The sequence below is a fragment of the Camelus dromedarius genome, chromosome 6 (genome assembly GCF_036321535.1).
Source record: "Camelus dromedarius isolate mCamDro1 chromosome 6, mCamDro1.pat, whole genome shotgun sequence".
NCBI classification, from domain to species: Eukaryota; Metazoa; Chordata; class Mammalia; order Artiodactyla; family Camelidae; genus Camelus; species Camelus dromedarius.
In genome coordinates, this window is record NC_087441.1 from 66292581 (window position 1) to 66315920 (window position 23340).

The window sequence follows — 23340 nt, forward strand, 5'->3', positions numbered from 1 at the left end:
CTGTAGCTTGGAAGACGAATATCCCTTCACTAATTTAGAGGGATACCTTGTGTGTCTCCCGTGTCATGGTAACAAGCCTGTGCTGGCGGAGGTGAAGGAAACAGAAAGCAAGGGAAATCGAAGTGAATGACAGGTAAGGACCAAAGCATCTCGCCCACTCCATCCTTGTCCACAAAACGTCCATTCTTCCCTGTCCTGTTTCCTAAGACGCATCCTGGGCGGTTGCGAGGTCACCTGTGGGAAGGCGACGGACTCCTCCGCAAGGGCCTGATAGAAGAGGGAGGCGGGGAAGAGGCATAGGGAGACCCGTGCGGGGAGGTGGCAAGGAGAGGCCGCGGTGCCAGCTCCCGCGCTCCCGGAAGGGGTCAGGACGAGGGGTGCGGCGCGATGCGCGCCTGCGCGGCCCTGGCCCCCGCCGGCCCCCCGCCGCAGCATCCCTGCGCAAGAGTCCCCGCGCGCGGGCGGGAGGAGGGAGGGGCGCGCCAGCCCCTCCGCCCCGCGCGTGGCCACGTGACGCGGGCCGAGGAGATTGGAGCGGCGGCGGCGCGCGGCGGCAGACTGGTGCAGCGCCCGGCGCTCACGGCGGGATCTTCTCCTCCTCAACCTCCTCCTCCTCCTTCTCTTCCTCCTCCTCCTGGGAGCCTTGACGGTACCTTCTCCTCCGCCCGGCTCATCGACGCCGCCGCCGCAGCCGCCGCCGTATCTCCGCCGCCGCGGTGCCCCGAGGAGTAGGAGAAGGCGCAGCTGGGCCGCCGCCGTTAGAGGGGTCCCCGGCTGCCGCTCGCTCCGTCGGCCGTCGCCTCCGAGGTCAACCCTTCCGCGGGGGTCTCCCCTTTCTTCTCCCAACGCCCCCGGCGCCCGCTTACCGCCGCGATGGGGCTCCTGGACGCGGAGCCTGGCAGTGTCCTGAATGTGGTGTCCACGGCGCTCAACGACACGGTGGAGTTCTACCGCTGGACCTGGTCCATCACAGGTAAAGCCGCTGGCTCCCCATCCTCGCCCGGCCCCACGGGAGACACCAACCCTGGCCTCGGAGCGCCCGGCCCGGCGGCCCTCCGCCCCCTGCGGCTGTTGGGATGCTGCGGATCAGAGGAGCAGCCGGGCGCAGGGACCGTGGTCGGGCACTGGTTAATCTGATCCGAACGTTATGGCTTCCCCCTCCCCCCGACGCTGGCACGGTTTTCCTCTGAGCTTCCACCATCTCTCGTCAGGTTCTCGGATGCAGGACTGTCATTTCAGACGGAGCCTGTGCGGCTACGGGCTCGTCGCAGGCCCGCCCCACCCTGTAGTCCCACATCTCCCGAGCTCCTCTGACAGCTCTAACTTATGCACTGGGGTCGGTTTTAACATTTAGTAATATTCCAGAGGGTGAGGTGGCTGGGGAAGGGGAGAGGGCCTGGTGATAGCTGTCCTTTTGCTTCTTTGGCCTCCTGGTTGCTTTGACACACCTGCTAGTATTTTCTTGTCTAGCTCGTCCATCTGTAGTGTCATTTGGAACGAAAAGTAAAAAGCCATTATTGGCTCCTTGAACCTTGCAGAAGGTTAGTTTCTGAGGCTCTTTCAACAGCAAATATGTTTGAAGTGATTGTCTGTAATAATGGCTTTGCGCAGTGCAGCGCGGTCAGGGGGAGGGAGAAAGGCTAAAACACTGGGAAAGAAGTAGGAAATCTTTAGGAAGGGGGTCTCTACAGCAGCACCTAGAGGTTGTCCCGGAAGCCTGCATGTATACAATTTTCTTAAATCGGCAAACTCTTCGCTTTAGCTGTTGCGGTTTGACAGGGATCGTCAGTTAGCGGAGTTATGCAGCCCTTCCCGGAAAAAGAGTTGTGATATTATGTTGTTTTTATGTTATACCGTGCATTTTCTTCATTTGCTTCAGATACGTTTGGTTTGAAAGTTTGTAAAGTTTTTACAGGCTAATAGGATTTTAGAAACGATCTTGTTATTTCACGTTTTCTAGTCCTTTTGTAGCATTGCCCTGCATCCCAGCAGTGGAGGAGATAACATGACGTGTTCTGACTGTCCCTTCCTTCCCTGGAAATGGAAATGCATTCCTCTAACTTGGTGTTTGTTGTTAGAGTAAATGGGCCAGTGGTTACAGCATGGATACTGTACAATACGTGGGATATCTATTGTGGGAAAAATGTGTGCTGGAATTATTTCTGTGTGAGGCAGAATGATTCTTTGACATTGATTAGGGTTTCACTTCTTTAAGTGTTTCTTTTTTCAGAAGATCTCGAGTTTGACACTAAGAAATAAGCTATTTAACTACCCGCGTGGTGATTGAAAATGGTTAAAAGGCAGTTTTTAATGGAATCTTTCCTTTTCAAGTCTTTCTTGCGTGTAGTGTACACTGAGCTTATGCTGTACCTACAACAACTGGGAAAGATGTGCCCTTCCCTTCATCTGTGATTTTGATTATTTAAATATTGCATCAGGGTTTCCAATTACACAATTGCACGGAGCTGAGCATCAGGCATCTCTTTGGCAGATGGTTACATTTTGCATGTTTTAGAGTTTAGGCATTGTCAAGGTCCTCCAATCTCTATATAGCCAGCCACACCCAGGAGTTCTCATTCCTGCCTTCCCTTCCTCCCTCAGAGCCTTCCCACCTCTGGAGTCTCAGAGAGAACAATTGAGAGCAAAGGTAGAATACACCTTTCTGGAAAGCTTAATTCCTTTTTATGGTGATTGTGTAAAAAAAAAAAAAAAAAAAAAAACAGAAATGAAATAGCAAACTTCTTATGGGTGCCCCATGTGAAAGCTGTCTGCTGGCCTGTGAAGAGCATATAAAATCATACTGTGGGCCCAGCCTGAGAAGTGAGAGTAGCCACAGGAACACAAGTGACAAGTGACCTCTCACTAGCAGGTTGGAGGGAAAGTATTCATGCCCAGGCTCTGGCTATCCACTTACGAAACCCGAGACCGCTTCCCTCTGTTCTGTAATGAGCTACCAAGTATGGGTAGATGGTGTTTCTTAACCAACTCAGAGGCTTAGGGGGAGATAGTCTGTTCTGCCTTGCTGCTGGGCAAAGGAGGAACCCTGTGATGCCCCATTTCCTTTTGCCCTCTCACCCCCACCCCCTTCTGCCTGCTTCTCTCAGGGTTCCTTCCCTTTGACTCAGTTCACACTGCTCCGATTCCAAGAGGATCTTGCTATAATTTCACGAACATCTGGGTGAAGGAGTTTCCTAGGAGAAAGGTAGCTTATTAGATAAGACTGAAGGCAGAGTTAATGAATCAGGCATTTGAAAAGGGGAAAATAAAAATGGGTGGAGGGAAAGATGATCTTGAGAAATAGTGATGAGTATGGTGAAAGGATACAGACTATTCAGGGAGAACAGGAAATGAGCAAGGCTCTGTGCCCTTGAATGCTTTCATCCCCAGACTGTAGTTCTGTGCTTCTTTCTAACTGTTTGATTAATTCGTTAAATGTGTCTTTCTCCCCACCGAGGTTTCTGCCTAAGTGTCAAGTTAGTGTAAAGTGTGAATTCAGCCTAACTAGTACCCACTTTGATTGTCGTAACAGGAATAGTTACAAATTTGTAGAGTTTACCTGATAATCCAGAAGACTTTTGTCCTAGGAACGTTTCTGGAAAAATATCATTTTGTGCTGTTGTAACAAATGGTGCTATTTAATAAAACATATCCAAAGCAATGTATGAAAAACTGGGCTTTTCAAAGACACATATCTAGCAAATACGGAATATGGCCCACAGTGTATTGACACAGAAAATGTTACTTTTACTATATCATTAACACTTTATACATTGGAATTGAAACTTTGAAAGAGCTGTACTTTTAGAAAAACCACAAAAATAATTTTGCCCTTCCCTCTATTATATTTTTAAATATTTTGAACAACTCAGTGAATCTTGGTCTATAATATATAGGAACAGAGAGACTGATCCAGGGCTTTTTTTTATACCAGTTGGTGGCATGAAGTACTCTGCTGTCACTGTGTTGTTTTCTATTCTTTTACTTTATGAGTACATTAAAATTACTAGAACTGGGATCCTAGGCTCAAAGAATATCTCTAATCAAGAAATGTTTTATGCAAAATTTAAGAACTGATGAGCCTTAATATCCCCAAATTACTTACATTATCCATTGCATTTATTGCTTTAATAAATGCTTATTAGTAGCATTTTGTATAAGTGACATTTAGCATAGAAACGTCCCACAAAGTTAATAGCCAGTGTGCCCACAGTAAGGCCAGATGTCTCTTGAGCTACCATATTTCTTTTTCACCATGTGTTTTTAAACATCCGTTGTTCACAGAGTATGGATGTACATGCGTGTGTTGGGGGGGTGTTGGCATTGCTTTCTGTTCATGGATATAGCACCCCATGCTTGGGTGAAAAATTTATGTCTACTTGGGAACTGAAGTTAGGGCATGAAAGGCCAGTCCAGCTGGCCTTAAACTTCCTTTGGAGGGGCAGAAGGGAGAAGGCGCTGCCTGGTGCAGGAGGAGGGAGGACTCCTGTCAGGTGATGATGAAATTTGGAAGCTAGGCTTGTATAATCATTCGTTCTTATCTCATCACCTGCCACGTACAGGAAAAGTTCTGGGCTTTGGGGAGTGAATGAGGACACCCAGTCTCTGCCCCATGCCGCTTATGAAGTCTAGGGGGTCATGGCCATTTCCACCTTCCTGGGTGTCACCGTCTGAAGGCAGCGTGGTCTGTCAGAGCCAGGCCTTGCTGGGGCCTCGGGAAGGTCAGAAAAGTCCTTCTCTACTCTTCCCGTCTATGCTTCTACTTAAACCACGATCTTGACTTGTGTGGAGGATATACAGGTTCTGTTTTTAGAATATTTTAGCTGTTTCACTGGGTGGAGTTGATGCAGATACAGTTGGAGAGCATTTGATAGGTGGACTAAGGAAAGGGGTGTTATAACTAAAAAGCCATGAAAACTGGAAAGATGTCTAAGGGTCAGTACATCAGTCTGGTTTGCTGAAACTGGGGGCTCGTGGGAGGGAATTTGTTTTGTTTTTTTAGGTTTTTTTGAGTAAAGGTCGATTTATTTAGAGAGATACGTACTCCATAGAGTGTAGGGTGTTTCAGAAGGCAAGAGAAAGGCCACGAGGTGTGGGGTTGGGTGCTCAGGTTAAGGTAAAAGTAGATACACACCCCATAGACAGAGTGCGGCCATCTCACTCAGAGGGGAGAGTGGCTGAGGGAAACAGGTTGGAGGGAAAGCAGATCTGAGCCAGGGATGGCTGGGCCCCGGAGGAGCACGTGTCTCAAACATTGTCTCATATTTGTGTTAGTTTTATTATTTGTCACAGTTAATGTGTATTTTTAACCTACGTTATTGTCTAAATAGGTTTTGTCTGGCCTAGGCTGGAGACCCACTTACCATTTTTAGTGTTTCTTTGAGAAAAGACATACTAAATTCTAGATAGTTAATGAAAGACAAATACATGGAATGTTTCTATCTTCTAACATGGGGTCTCCCTTAGCTAGTGTTCCCAGGGAGGTCCTACACTTCCCTTTCTCTCCTAATGCCCCAGAAGCATCCGAGAGGTCCCCAAAGGCTATTTTAGGAGTTTGTTTGCTTGTTTGATCCTTGTTGCTTTTTCCTTCACCACTGGTTTTGGGGGTAGAATCCTGAACTTTGATGCTCTTGTCCCTTCCCCAGCAAAAGAGCCAATCCACGTGGAATTCCAGGGGGGGGGAAACAGTGCAAATTCTGAAACTGGTGTCAGGACACAGTTTATACAGCTAGCTTCTTTGGCTTAGGGAGACAGGTTTTAAGCATTACATAGATAGTTATATTAGACAGTGCTTTTGTGACCTTAAGGGTCACAAGAAGTTGTTCATCCTTTTAAAATCCAACATTTTATTTTTTCTCAAGTCATATGGTACTATCATTAGTGAATGATTTAATATTATTAGCCTAAGTATTATTTTAGATTTACTGAGTCACTTATTTTGAATTAGACCTATATTAGCATATAGAGAAGAGTTAGGTAACAGAATCTGTCTTTTCTTACATTCGATGGCTCTTTTTTTTCTTTTTCATTATCAGGACATTGTTCCTGTTAAATTAACGTGCCACTGTTTTATTTTCCCCTACAGTGAGAATGTGTTAGAATATATGTTTAAAAAAAAATCATAAGGGTTTTGACTTTGAGAAAAGAGAAGGGAAGAAATTTACAGCCTTTCAAAACCAGGTTTCCAGCTTTCCTTTCTAACCTGGTCCGTGAGTCTTTCCCTGCCCACAGACCCACAGCTCCAGCCAACTTGGAGAACTCACCCTCGAGTAAAACGTGTGCACGTCCACCTTGATGTTTCTTATCACGCTGTACCCCTTGCCTTTCCTGCCCTTTCCCCCGTCTACCGCCCCACATGCCCTTCCCCGGAGCCTGATCTGTCTCCCACCCACAGGAAGCCTTTCTTGGCCATGGAACTCCGAGCGGTCATTACTGCATCTAATCCCAAAGCCCTTAGCGATTATTTGTGTAGCTCTCGTGCCATTCCTCCTGGCACTCTGTTGTCCTGCACTGTTTTAACCTTCACTGTTACCCATTTTTTCACTTCTTTGTGTTTTTCTCCCCAGCACTAGGGAGTACCCTTACCTTTGTTGATTTGAGATAATCCCCTTAATCTAGCATAATTTCAAATAGTGATATATTCTGATTCCCTGACACTAATCAGGGTTTGGGCCACAGTAAATTATAGAAAGTTTTAAAAATGATTTTTATCATGTAAGTCATCAATTCAGTTGATGTTGACAAAATCTGATGAAGGAATCAAACTGCTAAATCATCTGATAGCCCAAAATACTTACTTTCAGGAGATGTAAAATCAGATATGATTCTTCCTCTCACTCCATCGTCTGTGCAGAAGCACTGTGAGGTGTGTGGACGCGAGGAGGCAGCGTGGTTCAGAGATGGACTGGGATTTAGATGACCAAGGAGGCTTTAGTCTCAGGGTCTATCGCTAATTAGCTGTGAGAGTTTGGGGGAATTCCTTTTGCTTTTCCAACTCAACTTTTTTCATCTGTCAATTTAAGTTGAATTAGGCAATCTCTGAGGTGTCATCTGGCTCTTAAATTCTGGCTATAGATGCAACTGTTAAAAATTCTTTAAATAGCTAAAGCAATTTCAATAAAACAGATATTGATAAGTAATTTTAAAATCTCATTCTATGAAATAATTCTGATCTTCTCCAACAAGGCTGTTATTAGTGCTGCCCAAATCGTAAAAATAACGTATTCATATTTAGTCCTTTTTACTTTCTCTTATCGGCTCTGTAAGAAATAGGTAAAGGAATAGAAAAACAAAGGGATACAGATATGTAAGCCTCTGTTTTGACATAGCACTTTGTTTGTTGCTATATAATACTGTACCTATTTAATTATCTAGACATTCCTGAACAACCCTGAGCCAACTATTTTGTCAAAAATAATAGTAATAACATTAAAGAATAAGCTTATTATTCTGAGGATAGTTTTTTATGTGGTCTTGGTCAAGTTATTCCTGATTCTTGGGGCTCATGTTTCTACCTGTATAATGAGAAGGTTTGAAACTACATGTTATCTTAAGGCCATTTTATTGAATCCTCATAATATCTCTTAAAGCAATGGCTTAGATAGTCTAGATTTAATCTTATTTTCTGCTTTTTCCATGGAACATGCAAATTTTATCATACATCATTACAAAAGATTTTCAATTATAAGCACTTTATCTTTGAGCACTTCTAATTTAAATTTGAAAGTATGGCTTAAAATTTTTGTAAAATTGCTACAAATGTGTAGGTCTTAGCATATGGGGAAAACAGAGGAAATTAAATGGTTTTGGTGAAGTATGTTCCTTAACCAAACTATTAACTAAAAAGAAATCTTACTTTTGTCATGTATTTTTCTCCATGGAATATTGTCATCCTTAAACAAATACCTCAATACAATATTTTATTTGTGATCACATTTTAATTAGAATATGTCTTGGAATTTGAAACGCAAATGCATTAATCCACTGAAGGAATCCATTGTTCAGTTAGGTGTGATCCCATAAAGCCATCTGTAATTTTGAACTGGAGTGTTTGAAGGAGTTAGCTTCTCTGTTTTCATTTTTATTTGTTTATCAAATGAAAACTTAGGCACAGATATGTATTGTTGAAGAATTTCGTGTATATTTGCACACCCATGTTCATAACAGCACTGTGCACAATAGCCAAGAGGTGGAAGCAACCCAAGTATCCACTGGTGACTGAGTGGATAAACAAAACGTGATATATACAGACAGTGGAATATTATTCAACCTTGAAACGGAAGGAAATGCTGACATAAGCTGCAACATCGATGGACCTTGAGGACATTATGCTAAGTAAAATAAGCCAGTCACAAAGAGACAGATCCTGGAGATTTCACTTTCATGAGGTCAGATTCATAGAAACAGAAAGTAGAGCGGTGGTTGCCAGGGGTTGGGAAGAGGGGGAGCTAGAGGGTTGTTTAATGGATACAGAGTTTCAGTTTTGCAAGATGAGAAAGTTCTGGAGGTTGGTTGCACAGGAGTGTGAATGTAGATGACACCAGTGAGGTAACACTAATGAAATGTACCCTTTAAAGTGGTTAAGATAGTAAGGTTTATGTGGGTTTTTTTTAAACTACAATTAAAGAAAGAATTTCATATATTCTAAAATTAATATAGCATCTCTAGAAATGATCTTTCTTCAGTGTGAAGTGCTATTGAAGAATTCAGCAGTGGATTCTTCTATTATTTTTTTCAGCTCATCATAAAATGGCTTTATAAAGAGAATGCAGAGCTGTTGCTTTAAAAAAAATACCTAAATGGCTAGAAGGTAGCAAGTAACAAGGATGACAACCTTGCCTTTGTGTTTTGCTCTACCAAGAACCTTACAACAGCTCAGGAAAATAGGCCTGGCTAGTGGTGACATTTCCGTATGTTTTAAATTCCCTGAGAGTCAGAGAAGTTAAATAATTTGCAGATGAACACTGTAGTGGAAGTGGGTATAAGCAGGTGGTTTTGTCTCTTAGCCCAGTGCTCTGGTCTTCCATCACACCAAAGCGAAGTCCTTTGACCTGTGTATCTTCTCTGATTTTAACCTTATCATATACTGCTTTCTCATCAACATAGTATCACTATTTAAAATACTAAATCTGAACAAAGTCATAATACCACCAGGGGTAATCTAAAGAAAAGCATCTGAAATGTTAATGGTAGTATAAGGTTTTTGTCTGAGATTAAACTAAAAGTGTTATTTATTTATGTAAATTTACATATTTATAGCATATGTGTGAATATATAGCTAAAATATAAAAAGTAGCATTTAGCCTGAGAAGATGAAGTTGACTTCCATGTTATGGACTAGCTAGAACCATAAAAAGTACTTTCAAAGTGAATTATGAAAGTGTTAGACAAATTTTATAATACAGGAACTGAAAACTATTGTTCATTAGTGAAAAGGAATTAATTCAGGACCGACCATGGTTATCAGCTTATAGACTGTTAGCAAGAGAAGGTTCTGGCCAAAGTTCCCGTTAAAACACACATAGATACTCCAGTAGTGTCTTCAATCTTTTTTTGCTAAAGGGAAACACCATTTCAATTTTCTTAAAGCCTTAAGAACATTGGCAGCACCAAGGGGGATGTTTGGGCTTTGAACCCCTAGTTTAGCACAGGGAGGAGGTTTTATGACTACTTTTTTCTGAGAAGCACAGCAAAATGTGAAGGTGAGGTGAGAAGGAAACCACTTATCTGCATTCTGCCTTGGCTTCCTGTGTGCAAGGCATCATTCTTCCCTATCAAATAGATGTAGTTGTCTATTTCTTCTTCATATGTACTGTATAGGGATGCTCTGAACATTAAATAACATAAAGTATATGAAATGCCCATTATAGCATTTTATGTCCGCAGTGAACTTGTACGTAGCTCAGTGAATAGCTGTGAGTTTCACCATGTGCAGATAATATCTAAATTCATGGTTAAAAATATATATATATTACACACGCACGCGCACACACACACACACACACACACACATATCCACCCCACCCCCTGACCTCTTAATGCTGTACATCCCCCCCACACGCTTTTATGAATATGTTATTTTTTTAAACCATGAATACAGAGCACATGGTATAAAACTCACTGCTGTTTATTGAATTTCTAGTGTAGGACCATTATGAGCTATAAAATGCTGTGGTATGAATTTTATACAACTTGTATTATTTAATGTCTTTTGTGTCCTTATAAGGTAAGTATTAGTTAGCCATCATTCTGTGATGAAGAAATCGACTTAAAACTGTACAGCTGGAAAGTAACAGAGCTGGGATTGAATCCGGATCTTTCACTGTCTCACATCAGGGACCTTTTCATAAAGCGGTGCAGCCTCCCTGTTCATCCAGCAAATACTGTTTTATTGCCCAGTCTTAATAGAGAGTATTTATTGAATGCTTACTAAATGCCAGGCACTGTGTCCAGAGCTTTGTATGTGTTGCCACATTTAATCCTCATGTTCCTTTGGGTTGGGTACTGTTACTCTCCCCAGTTTCCAAGTCAGTGAGCTGACTTTCTGAATCTTATCCATCGAGCACTAAACCTCCCAAATTAAACCTCGGAGTAATCAGTCTTCAGCTTGTATCGCACATTGATTCACCCACATTATCTGTGCATTGTCTTTTCTCCTTTGTAAGTTTCTGGCTCCATCCCTATTAATCTGCTCTCTGTGGGACATTTTATAATTTCTCTCACTTTCTACCTTTATTGTTATCTCTGTTCAGGTAAACTTAGAACCAGAATTAAAAAAATTTTTTTTTTGGTTTAAATATATATATATATATATATATTTAATTTTTTTGGCAGAAGGGATAATTAGGTTTAATCACTTATTTCATGGAGCTACTGGTTTGAACCCAGGACCTCCTGCAGGCTAAGTGTGCTCTCTACCACTGAGCTGTACCCTCCCCCACAAGAATTCTTTTTTTCTCTGCTTTTTAACTTCTCTCTCCATTCTTTCAGGCTCTTAGGTGACTGTTACATACTTGAGTCCATAAAACTGTATGCTGGCCATCTGCTCCTTCAGACCCTCAGACCCTGGAGCTGACCCCGGCCTTACTGGTGCAGACCTCCACTCCCTCCTGCCTGCCCATCACACTCTGACCTTCTGGTCTTTTTCAGTGCAGCCTCTGCCTGGTTCACCTCTGAATTCTGCAAGAACTGCCCTCTCTTTCCATTCATCCAGGCACTTCTCCAAATTCAAACCATCATCCTTTCTCCTGAGTCTGTAGAGGGTTAAAGCAGACATCCCCTTCCTCATCACCCTGATTCAGCAGGAAACCGACCCCTCATTCCTCCACCACCTTCAGAACCTGTGTCATTTCTAGAGTACATCTCTGATCGTCACCTGTCCCCTTTATCCAGTTGTATGCAGGTCCTTTCTCCTCTGAGTCTGCCTGTTCCACCTCACTGGTACCCAAGCTCTTACTTGGCTTGGAGAATATGTTAAGCATCACATTTTAGACTAGAACCTGGAAGAGGCCTTACAGTGCTATTTAGTTTATCTTTGTCACAGAGATAAGATCTTTCCCAAACTCTTCTTTTTAAAAATACTTATTTATGTATTGCGGTGGGGGGTGATTAGGTTTAGTTATTTATTTTAATGGAACCCAGGACCTCATGCATGCTAAGTACGAATTCTGCTACTGAGCTATATCCTCCCCCTTCAAACTCTTCTTGACAACTGTTACCTACATTTTTTTCCTTAAAAATTTCTTTTAACAGATGTTTGAAGGCATTGTTACAGAGATACACCAAGGAACAAGGGCTGTAGCCCTGGCCCTCCTGATACTTATAGTAAATGGAGGAAGACAGTGACTAACTCCCTATGGAAGAGACCCAGTTTCCCTTTGGGGGGCTTTTAGTGTACAGTGTGACTGGGAATAACCGTTATTTTTGTGTAGCCAGTAAAGGCAAATGGACTTATAACAGTATCACCTGAATATAGTGATTAGCCATCAGGTATAAAAAAAAAATGAAGTTGATTTGCAACTGTTGGTTCTAACTTGTTAAAGAGGAGTGAATAGTTGTAGAGAATAGCGTAGTACATGTTTCTTGTCTTGAATATCCTGGTGAAGCTACTCAGAATTTCTCGTTGGTTACTGGACTTGTGTTTTTCTTTTGTTTATGACAGGTTAAATAGATGTAGATGTTGTTAGAAGAGAAAGAAGTGGCTGACTTATTCAGGTAGGCTCTAGGAACAAATAAATTGAACTTACATGACTTGATTATGTATTATATAAAGTCAGCCCACATTTCTGAGTAGACTAAAGAAGTTCTTCTTGGACTTGAATGTGTAAATCACCTGGGAATCTAATTAAAATGCAGATTCTGGCTTAATAGGTGTGGAGAAAGGCCTGAGATTCTGTGTTTCTAGTAAGCTTCCAAGAGGTGCTTTTCTGCTGGTGTGGTATGGACCACACTTTGACTAGCATGGGAGTGGAGTTTTCCTAATGTTTCTGATAATCTGCTACTGTGTATTATGATTGAAAAAGGAGAACTTTTAAATGTTCATAAGCTATTGAGTTTAAAGTTTATTTAAGAAAGCCAAACAATGCAATTAGGAGTTGGAGATTTGCAGGTAACTAACTACTGTATATAAAATAGATAAGCCAGTTTTTTCATTATAGCACAGGGAACTATATTCAATATATTGTGGAACCTATAATGAAAAAGAATATGAAAAAGAATGTATACATGTAGACGTATGATGGAAACCTTATGCTGCACACCAGAAATGAACACATTGTAACTGATTATACTTCAATTAAAAAAAAAAAGAATGAAAACTAAACAATGGCATGGATTTTTATAGAACAATTCATTGTTTTTTAACCCCAACAGGGACTTTATATTTCTTGTAGAACAATATTAATTAGTCACTGTTGCTGATTTTACCTGAATCAAAAAGGCGATTTAAAAATGTCTTGAATGTCTATTCTCATGGTAGCAGTAGCCATGATAACAGTATTTATCTTCTAGATACTTTGTGGCCTTCATTCAGTGCACTTAGTCCTCAGCCATCTGCTGGGTGCTCCCACTGTGGGAGCCTCTGTGACGTAGAGAACACAGGTGTAACCCCTTCCCCGTCTGGTGTGGGACACGATTAAGCAGAAGTGACAGGACAGTTGCATGACATGAGAGAAGTAATCACGGTGTGCTTTAAAAGTTTCAGAAGAAATACATATTTAGTATTTTTAAATGCAGAAGGAGTTAATGTTGGAGAGGCCCAAATCAAGCAACTCTGTGATTTGGGCAATCTTATTAAAACCACCTTTTTATTTTTACATAGGAAGAAATTGTGGTGCAGAAAGCTTCAGGTTCACAGTCACAGGGCTAGAAAATGATCTGCAGAGCTGATGTCCAGTCGTCCTGAATTCAGGTCCTGTCCCTTGCCCCGTGCTGTGCGCTCCCTCTGCTTCATGGACGTCCCAAAGTCGTCACCCAACTAGGATCATTTCCTTCTGTAATCTTGGGCTCTTTCTTGTTAATTCTAGGAATTTGGATGTTCTAAAAATTAAATTTTTTGCTAATATTTCTCTTGGGAGATGATGACCAGCTTAGAATACCTGGGGAAGAAAGTTCATTCTGGCTGATGCAAACCCTGAATTCTAAAAAGCTTTAAAAGAAAAAAGCCTCTCAAAGAAAGAGGAGGCCTGTCAGAGATTTTAAAGGAAGTTGCTTTAATATACACAGTGATAGTTTGTTGTAAGAATTAATTACAGTTGTTTGTATGTAAGTAGAAGTTTCTAAGGACTTGGGTTATGTCAAAACTGTTGGATTAAAAATATTTTATTTGTTAAAAATCTGGTTTACATTTTCTTTAAAAAGTTTTTTTTAAACAACGACAACAACAAAAAACCTCTCCAAATAATTCAAAATTTAGGGTTAGACTTGTTATGTATTTGCTCTCCTAAGTAAATTACAAGATGTGCTGTCTTCTCAGTTTAAACTCTTCTAAAATTACTCATGATAATTTTTCTTTAATCTGGTTTAACTCTTCCCTTGGGAGAGAGGAGGATTCAGGGGTTTGGTTGCTGTCAGTAGTAATGACAATGGTGACATTTATCAAGCTCTTATTCTGTGTCAGACACTGAGCACATAGTGTCTTCTTCCTCTTGACAGCCCGTTATCATCCGCAGGGCCAGAGAGACCAGGCGCCGTGCTTGGCTTACCCAGCTGGTTGTTGAGGAAGCTGGGTTCTGGGGCTGCTAGTCCGACTTGAGATGTTCAGTGTTCATATTCAGAACCTAGAGAATGCCTCTGGATCGGGAAGAAAAGGTCCGGAAGACATCCAAGTGCTTAACTTTTAGTGGGAGGGGTGTAGGTTATATCTGACGTGAGACACACCTGTGTGGAGCTGTGGCGTGAAGGGGGAGTGGGGTACAGTGTGAAGGTGGATGTATCATCCTTGTATGCTGGAACTTTCCCATTTAACTACCACACATCAAGGCTGTGAGATGGTTACTAGTTCCTCAGTAAAAAGAACAGAAAAGAACAGTCGATTCTCCATCGATATAGTCCATTGCCTGCTGCATCATTTCAGAAGCATCTTGGTCTTTACAACGTCATTTTCTCTTTTCTCTTCCTTCCTCTCTGGTTGCTTCGCTGCCGTTGATCCCACCCTTCCCTTAAGTGTTCCCCAGGGTTCAGTCTTGTTCATTTTATTCTCTCCTTCTGTGTGCTCTTTCCTTCATGACCTGAAATTCTGGTGTGATTTCCCTTGCCAGTGACTCAGTCATCTGCAGTTCCATTGCCAACAGGATACCCCCACCTAGGTGTCCCTCGAGGGCTTCAAACACAAGTTGTTTCAAAACTCACTTGATCATCTCCTTCCAGATCTGCTCTCTTCCTGGATGCCCAGTTCCGGATCCATGACTTTACCATCTGTGGCTCCAGCCACGCCAGAAATCTGCGAGTCATCCTGAACTTTTCTCATCCTCTTCACATCTCACATCCACTTCAGCCATCTGTAGATTTTACTCTCGTGACTTCCACTTCTGCCCATCTCTTCCATCCCCAGGGCAGCTCCCTGAATCCAGGTTCCCATCATTCTTGCATTATAGTGGCCGGTCTCCAGGCAAGGCTGGCTGCTCATCGGCATCACCAGGGCAACTTGGAGAGCATAGCTGTGGGCCCCACCCAGAGATTTTAATTCAGTAGATCTGGGGTGGGGCCTGGGAATCTATATTTTTAACAAGCAGATGAGTCTTAGGTAATCAGCCTAGCAACAGACAGGTTGAGAACCACTGACCCAGCTGGTTTCCCTGCCTCTTGACATAGCCTTTAGTCCGTCTCTCACTCCCTCCATCATGATCTGTTAAAAGCCAAATGTGATCTCCTCTTTCTAACCAGTTAAGTATCTCCCAGTTATCTATAGGGTAATTTCCAGCCTCTTCAGCATCGTTTGCGAGATTTTCCCCAGGTCCAGTCTGACCTATAAATCTCTGATCATCTCCTGCTGTCTTTCCTTGTATATGTCCTCTACCTCGGGCCTGCTTAATGTACAAAATCCGTGTTTTCTTTCTTGCTTTGGGGCTCTTCAGACATATGGTTCTCTCCACAGGAAGGCCTTCCTCCCTCCTCGTCTGCTCGGCAAGTTGCTCTTCTTTTCTTCAAGGAACAGTTTCAATGTCCGCTCTTGAAGGTCGCCTTGTCCCCTCTCTCCTGTCCTTCCACTGTCCTTAGGCTGGCCTCTGACTTTGTCCTCATCATCCTGCAAACTAATTGATTTTTCATGTCTGTCTTATCTATTAGATAATGAGTTTTGAGAGGTCAGGGAATAAATAACCTGCCCCAGACCACTCAGTGCAAAAGGGATCGAGGGGCCTAGTTGAAAGTCTGTTCTGTCCACTGTGCTGTGTGGTTTTAAGAGGCAAATCATGTTAAGGATAAAAAACTGTTGGTGGAGGATGTTCAAGGGAAGCCCCACTTAAGATGGACCATTTTTCCTCCCATTTTTTTTATACAAGTATAATTTACACAGAATAAAAAAAAAAAACTTTTTAATGAACAGGTTGTGAGTTTTGACAAACACATCCAGTTGTGTAACCATTACATGGCCTTTTATAATGTAGATACAATTGTTTGATTGCTGACCAAACTAATGTTTGTAAATAAATTAGTCCCTCTTGGCCTGAACTTTATGCAACAGTCAAAATGTTCTAAATGGAAACCATTTCCTGAGAAAGAGTTAACCCTTAAAGGTCTGGAACGTTAAGGTAATATGTCTTAGTAATTCTTATTATTAAAATTTCTTGCACCTGAACTTGATTTACTGTAATATTTAGCCTTAGGTTTGCTTAAGTTTAATTTAAAACTAGGATAGAAAACTCATAACCAAAGGAGAAAGCTTTTCTACTTAAAGAAAGACCTAATGGTTAGAAACTTTCTGAATTTAGGTATAATGTATTTCTCTAGAACTCTTCTCATTGGGTCTCTGGAAATAGAGCATAAATCTGATCTCTCACTGGGTCTGTCAGTATTAGATGAGGCCTCCTTCTTTTTGCCAGGCTGGACATCCTTGGTTCTTTCCCACTGGTCTCTGTGTCTTGTCTTCCAGAGCATCGTGGTCCCAGACCAGGTCTGCCGGATGCAGCACCTGAGACAGCGTGACCCTTGGTTTGTTTACCTCTTGTCCTTCTTCCTTCAAAGAAGGTCTCTCTTTTCTTTTCCTTGAAGGCACATGATCGATGGTCACAGTTCTATCTGAAAGTATTTTTTGCACCTATAATTTAGGAAGAAATTGACAGGGAAATTTCTCCCCTAAAGTTAGCGGCTGTGGTGACTGAGTGGTCCTGGAGCAGCTGTCAGGATGCCGGAGGCTCCCCCTGCTCCAGCAAGTCTCTGACCTCTGTGCATCTCATTCCCAAGATGAAGGGATCATTTCTAAGTCTAAAATTCTACAAATCTAGTTTAGGTCAGCATTTACACACAACATGAAAGACTTAAAATTGTTAATAAATAGGTTCAAAATAAGAACAAAACCATTAAGACAGAAGGGCATAAACATGTTAATAAACATTAATAATATAAAATATAAAAATAAAACAGGTCAACTAGAGTCCAATTTATATTTGTGCCATATTGACCCTGCTCCCCTCTCCCCAGAAAGAAAGCTTTTCAAAGAGAGAATTCCCAAGAATGTTACATAAAACGTATTTGAATCTCGGTATTCCTTGATGACAGGATTGACTTCAGCGGTGGCAGAAGGGATAGGGTTTCAATAGAATTTTTCTCTTTTTTTCTTTTTCTAATAAATTCATGGCATGGAATCCCACCCTAACTGTGTAGGGATAGAGGTGTTGACAGCATACCAGATATGATATGTATCCTCTTTTACTCTAATATGCGTAATCTGTATTTGAATTCAGTGTAACTCAAATAAATAGAGATGTAGTTTACCTTCAAAAGGTTATTAAGAAAAAAAAAAACAACAAACACACACCAAACTCAGAAAGAGAGGTCAGACTTGTTACCAGAGGCGGTGGGCTGTGGGACAGAGCATCGGAGGAAGGTGGTCAAAAGGTACAGACTTCCAGCTTTAAGATAAGTAAGTACTAGGGGTACGATGCACATCATCATACCACCGTATGACATATAGGAAAGCTGTTAAGAGAGTAAATCCAAGAGCACTCATCACAAGGATAAGTTTTTTTCCTTTTTTTCTTTTATTTTATCTGTATGAGAAGGTGATGTTAACTGAACCTACTGTGGTCATCATTTCACAGTACATGTAAATCAAACCATCATGCTGTACGCCTTAAACTTAGGGATGTGTGTCAATTATTTCTCAATAAAACTGGGGGAAAAAAGTGAAAAAAAGTAAGGGAATCCACCCATCTTTCTTAGAAGAAAGGCAACATATACATTTGAGTTAATGAAAAGCTGGATAACTCATTACTTTATATAAAATAATTCATTATTTATATAAATAGTTAAAGCTTCAGTATTCATGCTTTTTCTTTACTGCTCTCATCCCCCATCATTTGCTTTTGGTTCAAGACTTGGGACTGTTACCAATGGTGAATTTTTGTATCATTGTTTGATATTGTGACGTACTCAGTCTTTCTCTTTAGTGGGAAAGAGAACATATAGAAGAAGTGTGGGATGTCTTGGCAGACAGTACTAAAAAAACATTAATGCACATCGGTTCAGAAAGACACAAATAACTGCAAAGACATGGAGAAATTTCATGCAAATGTTATCATTTGCAAATGTAAGTGGAAGCTGCTGTTATGCTGTGATTCAGATTGCTGACTGTTACTATACCTTCCCTAATAATGGTCATTGGAGGAGGAATTTTTGAGTGCCTTCTGGTCCTCGTGAGCTGTGGGGCCAGTTTGAGAAGGACACTGTGTGAAATGTGGCCCTTCATAGGCTGGAAATAGGGCTCTGCTAAGTGGTGGCTGAGTGCACGGCTTGCATCGTCGGGGAAAGGAGTGAGGGCTTTGTGTTTTCCCCCTGGGGGGAGCCATGAAGGAAAGACGTCAGGCTCCAGGGGCACACGAGCACCCACCACACCCCAGCATGAAGTGTGGTGGACTCTGGGTTAGAGTGATGGGCCAGCGTGCGGGAGGCTCGGGAAGAGCTGAGGGTAGGGGATGCTGGACACTGAAGACACCTGGACTGTCAGTGAATGTACCGTTGGATTTCACTGAAGGGCTTGAGAATAAAGGACCCATATGAAAAAAAATTGTCTACTCCTCACTTATTCATCAAATAAATGTGTAGGCACCATGACAGGCCTTGTAATAATAACCAGAATGCAACACCCGCCTCTGCCCTCGGGGAATGCAGTTAAAGCTGTCACAGGACAGTGCGACGCGTGCAGTCACAGGACAGTGTGATGTGTGCAGTGACAGGACCATGTCTGCACGGGCTCTCTGCCCATGAGAAATGGGCCCCCTGGGCAGCACACACTGCCTTGGGCCTGCTTTCCTCACCTTAAATTCCATTCTTCTTCCTGTTATTTTTAAAAGTAACAGTTTTCAGAGGTTAAAAAAATAAAATCCTAAGACTTCACCTAGTTTCCTGATACTCACAGATGGTGCATGAAATATTGGCATGACATTAGCTGGAACTGCCTAGAAAGTGCAGAATCTTCCTAAAAACGGGCAGTACCCCGACGGGCTGAGTCAGAACTTGCATTTTAAAGATGCCCCCAGGTGCTTCGTGCCCCTGCTCTCCGTTGGGTGTTCTAGGTGAAGGGGGCGAGGACAGACTGTGTGGCAGAGCCAGTGTTTGACCTCCGCCTGCCTGGTCCCCGATGGAGTCTCCCGGACTCCTCCAACCCCCCCCCCCCCCCATTACTCCTCACCTGCTCCCGCCACCTCTTCTCTCGTCTGTTGGCCTCTGTCAGTATTTAGTCTTAGACCTTCTGGGTCTTTCTCTCCCTTCTTTGTTAGTTCTCTTTTTCAGTATCTCCACTGAGTGAGAGAATGGTACAGGTTTCACTGTGCGTTAAAAAGAAGGAACATTTCTATCTCTTTGATTTGGGGGAAACTTTGGACCCATTTCTCTAATTCTTTCCTGCTTGCTGCTCAGAACTTCCTTTGAAGTCAGTGGGAGTTCTGTGTGTGTGAGGGTAAGAACTGGCCCGTGATGTTAGAAATTAGAATCTCCTTACAGATGAATTGTCTTCTGTTCTCTGTTGCATAGATCATCTCACAGCAGAGGCCTTTCGCTCTTTGTGTCCATCTCATGGGAAAAGCAGCACCTGCCCTCTGGTTTGTGGCCCGGGGTGGGTCACCCTGGCAGCGCTTTTCCTGGTGACCTGAAGTAGAGCCGGGCTCTAGGATTTAGAGGGTTTGTGTTTTTTTTTTTTTTTCCTATAATATAGAAAAACAAAGCTCTAAGTAGATGAATACCCCATATTTTAAAGAGACTTTCAGCATAGAAAGATATAGTCACAGAAGGATATTATAACAACATTAAAGAAAAGTGAGCAACCATTGGTGGGACCTTCAACAGAAGTCGGCCCCCATCTCTAAGTCACTCCCTCCTCCTAGGAAGATTACTGTCTCTCCTGTCTTTTAAGACTTGTAGTTTATTTTTAGTTCTGGAATATGTTTTGATTTGAATGACAGAACCTTGAATAGTTAGATGGTAGACCTTCTCTGTAAACTATGAAGTAAGATCAGTTTTTCTGGGGTTTTTTGTTGTTGTTTTTCTTATATGTGTTTTTCTTTCAAGTCACTCTCCCACCCTTCTAACAACTCTTCTCTCATAAAAACCATAGTAATGGTAGGGAGGGTAGAGCTCAGTGGTACAGAGCACGCTTAGCACGCTCAAGGTCCTGGGTTCAATCCCCAGTATTCACTGAAAAGACCAAACCAAACAAAACAAAACCATAGTTGTTATGTCACTTCCTGACTTTGGAAGCTATGTGATTAAATATTTTTGTACTTCTGTTTCATTTCTTGTATCTTATTTTCTGCTGACAGTATATAGAAACAGACTATGTCTAAGTAAACTATTTTGAAACATAATTAACTTATCCAGAACTATTTTGCATAGGTAGTTTTAGTAAAACTGACAGTTTAAATAGGGGGACATTGTAATGAGCAATTAAGTTAAATTCATTTAGGCTAGCTTTCAGGAACTGGATGGAAGTTAAATTTTTTTCTACTATTAAAAAATACTATTTTCTTGAAAATAGAACATAGAAATGTTTTGTTTTACCAAAACTAAACTACATTATTTACATAGACATTAGATTCACAACCTTTAAAATGCTGATGAGCTTTTAGAAATACCAAAATTAACTTCAGTGCTTTTTATAATGTATTGGAAAGTTAATTTTTGTCAGCCTCATATTTCATTTTCATGCTTCTCTCGGAAGTGTTTTACTTGTGGCAAAACTCTTTTATAAACTTGATCCAGGCTTACATGTTTGACTATTAACGGCAGTTGATTCATTTTAAATGAAATAATGTGTCACATTTCATAGATACTTACATGTACACACATGTAAGGTCAATGATTTATAGCCTTAGAGAAAAGCACTTAAGTTGGTCATATTCATGGGGAAAAAATAGACTCACGTTCTCCAGGAAAAAGTTAGAAATATGTCTTGAGTGTGGTGGTTGCTGTTTAAATGAATTACAGAACTGGCATGATCTCTAAGTTAATCTCCAGCTTAGTACATACTATACTCTTCTCTTCAGTATCCAGAAACATTCCAGGGAATGGCTTCTGTTGCTCCAGACCTCTTTAGCTTACCAAGCTTTTCCTGTTTTCGGCAGAGGAGGGAGCAGCTTCCTGACTGCACAGATCAATTTCACATTCGATGTTGAAGTCTGGTTTCCCCTTAAAGTATTTATTTTCTGTCTGTGAAATCTTTGCTTCTCTTTTCATCCCAAGCCTGTTCTGTAGTTTTAGGAGCCCTGTTTCTTCTCCTTGTGCTCTAGGCTCTCTGTAAAACGTATTGTGTGCCTCTGGTAATGAAACTTCATTTTCAAAAGCTACTGCCCGGAAGTGGTCTTGTCTCCTTGGTTTTTATGTCATGTGTGTTTGTTGGGACTCTGAGGACAGGGATCTGCATTTGGTCAAATTAGGAAAACTTAAGTTGAAATGTTATACCTTGTAATAAATTCATTGTATAAAACATTTATTATTTAATGAATTTTATTGTCTTTCGGTAGATAAACGCGTGGAAAATTGGCCTCTGATGCAGTCTCCCTTGCCTACACTTTGTATAAGCACTCTTTACCTCCTGTTCGTGTGGCTGGGTCCAAAATGGATGAAGGACAGAGAACCTTTTCAGATGCGTTTAGTGCTCATTATCTATAATTTTGGGATGGTTTTGCTTAACCTTTTTATCTTCAGAGAGGTAGGTTTACTAAAGTCACTTTATAATTCCCTCAGGTTATTGGAAATTAAAAAATGAAAATGTATAAAACTATCATTGTAATATTGTACCCTAAGATAGCTGTTAGCTCCTCTAAGAATAAATTTTATATTATTAACAGTTTTCATTTTTGGATGACAATAATATGAATCATACATCAAGGATAGGACAGTTGTTTTAAATGCAATTTTGTAGCAGACAGATTAGATTCTGAAATAACCCACATTGGCTTTTCTGACATTGGAAGTTATTTAACTTTTCTGACCCTCATTTTTCCCATCAGTAAAATAGACAAAATACTTACCTTCTAGGGTATCAGAGATAAGTGAGATAATTATTGCATAGTGTTTGGAACATATTAAGCACTTAGTAATATAGTTGTAGCTATTTTATTTATAATTACTATTCAGCAGTTTCAGGTTTGGTAAGTGATGAAAATACGCAAATGTAAAATACCGATTTCAAGTTTAAATCCTATTACATGATGTAATTGTATTTTAGGTTGGAACTAAAATGAATTAACTGTTATGCAAGTTTGGCTGCTAATCATCGTGTACTTTTCTGAGCACCAGCAAATTCTCCATGACGTTTGGAAAGAATATCCTAAAGGCTAGATTAACACAGCCATTTTTTAAGTTGTCAGAGTGAAAGGAATTTGTTTCCCCAGAGACTCTTCATTAAAGTTCTGTGTGAACCCAGAGAACTGGGCTGGTGATGCTGGGAGGATAAACAGTTATGCTCCTTTTAAAAAATCTTTCTTTAATTGAAAACTTAGCCTATAGAATCTCAGCTTCATTAAAAAAAATAATTTATTTGGATACTTTTACCTAGTTTGTTAGATGCAAACCACTCTGATTCAAGAATAGAAATCAGTGTAACTCTTGGATCTGTGACACGGTTACTCACAACTTCTCTTAATACTATGAGATAGAGTCTCTGTCTCAGTCCAAATGCTACGTCATTTTAAATTTAGATTTCAATTTTAAAATAAATTGACAGGAAATTTTAGATATTCCAACATATTAAATATTTAATGCATTTGAAATTTTTTAGACAATATTGCTTTTAAAAATATTTTGAAAGGTTGCATATTGTACTTAGTCTTTTAAAATGCTATACCTACTAAAACTTTCCTCCAAATATTGTTCCCTTTTTCCAGTTATTCATGGGATCATATAATGCAGGATATAGCTATGTTTGCCAGGGTGTGGATTATTCTGATGATGTTAATGAAGTCAGGGTAAGTACGTTAAAAATACTATTAATCCATAGAAGTTGGTGTAATTTGGTAGTCCCTACTCTGTGAAGAAACATGCTTTAATATAGTGGTAAGAGTGTATTGGATTGTTTTGAGTCAATGAAGTTATGCTTTTCTTTAAAAGCACATAATTGAAAATTTGTTTTCATACCTCCAGAATCTTCTCTCATTTTGGTGATGTGAGGGTGAATATATGTTGGGTTACTAA

The 23340-nt window shown here is 41.0% G+C and overlaps 1 protein-coding gene across 2 annotated transcripts in view; it reads left to right on the forward strand.

Moving 5' to 3' along the window:
* The first annotated feature begins 542 nt into the window (after window positions 1-542).
* Window positions 543-23340, forward strand: part of ELOVL4 (ELOVL fatty acid elongase 4) — a 30476-nt gene continuing 7678 nt past the window's right edge. Inside the window, exons 1-4 of one of the 2 annotated variants that reach the window (XM_064486926.1) lie at window positions 933-973; window positions 19684-19830; window positions 21669-21856; window positions 23034-23114. In XM_064486926.1, the coding sequence (XP_064342996.1) occupies window positions 21695-21856; window positions 23034-23114 (243 nt within the window). In that variant the 5' untranslated portion in view covers window positions 933-973; window positions 19684-19830; window positions 21669-21694. Of the gene's footprint in view, window positions 974-19683; window positions 19831-21668; window positions 21857-23033; window positions 23115-23340 lie in introns of both variants that reach the window. The other variant, XM_010997749.3, reaches the window with a different exon arrangement.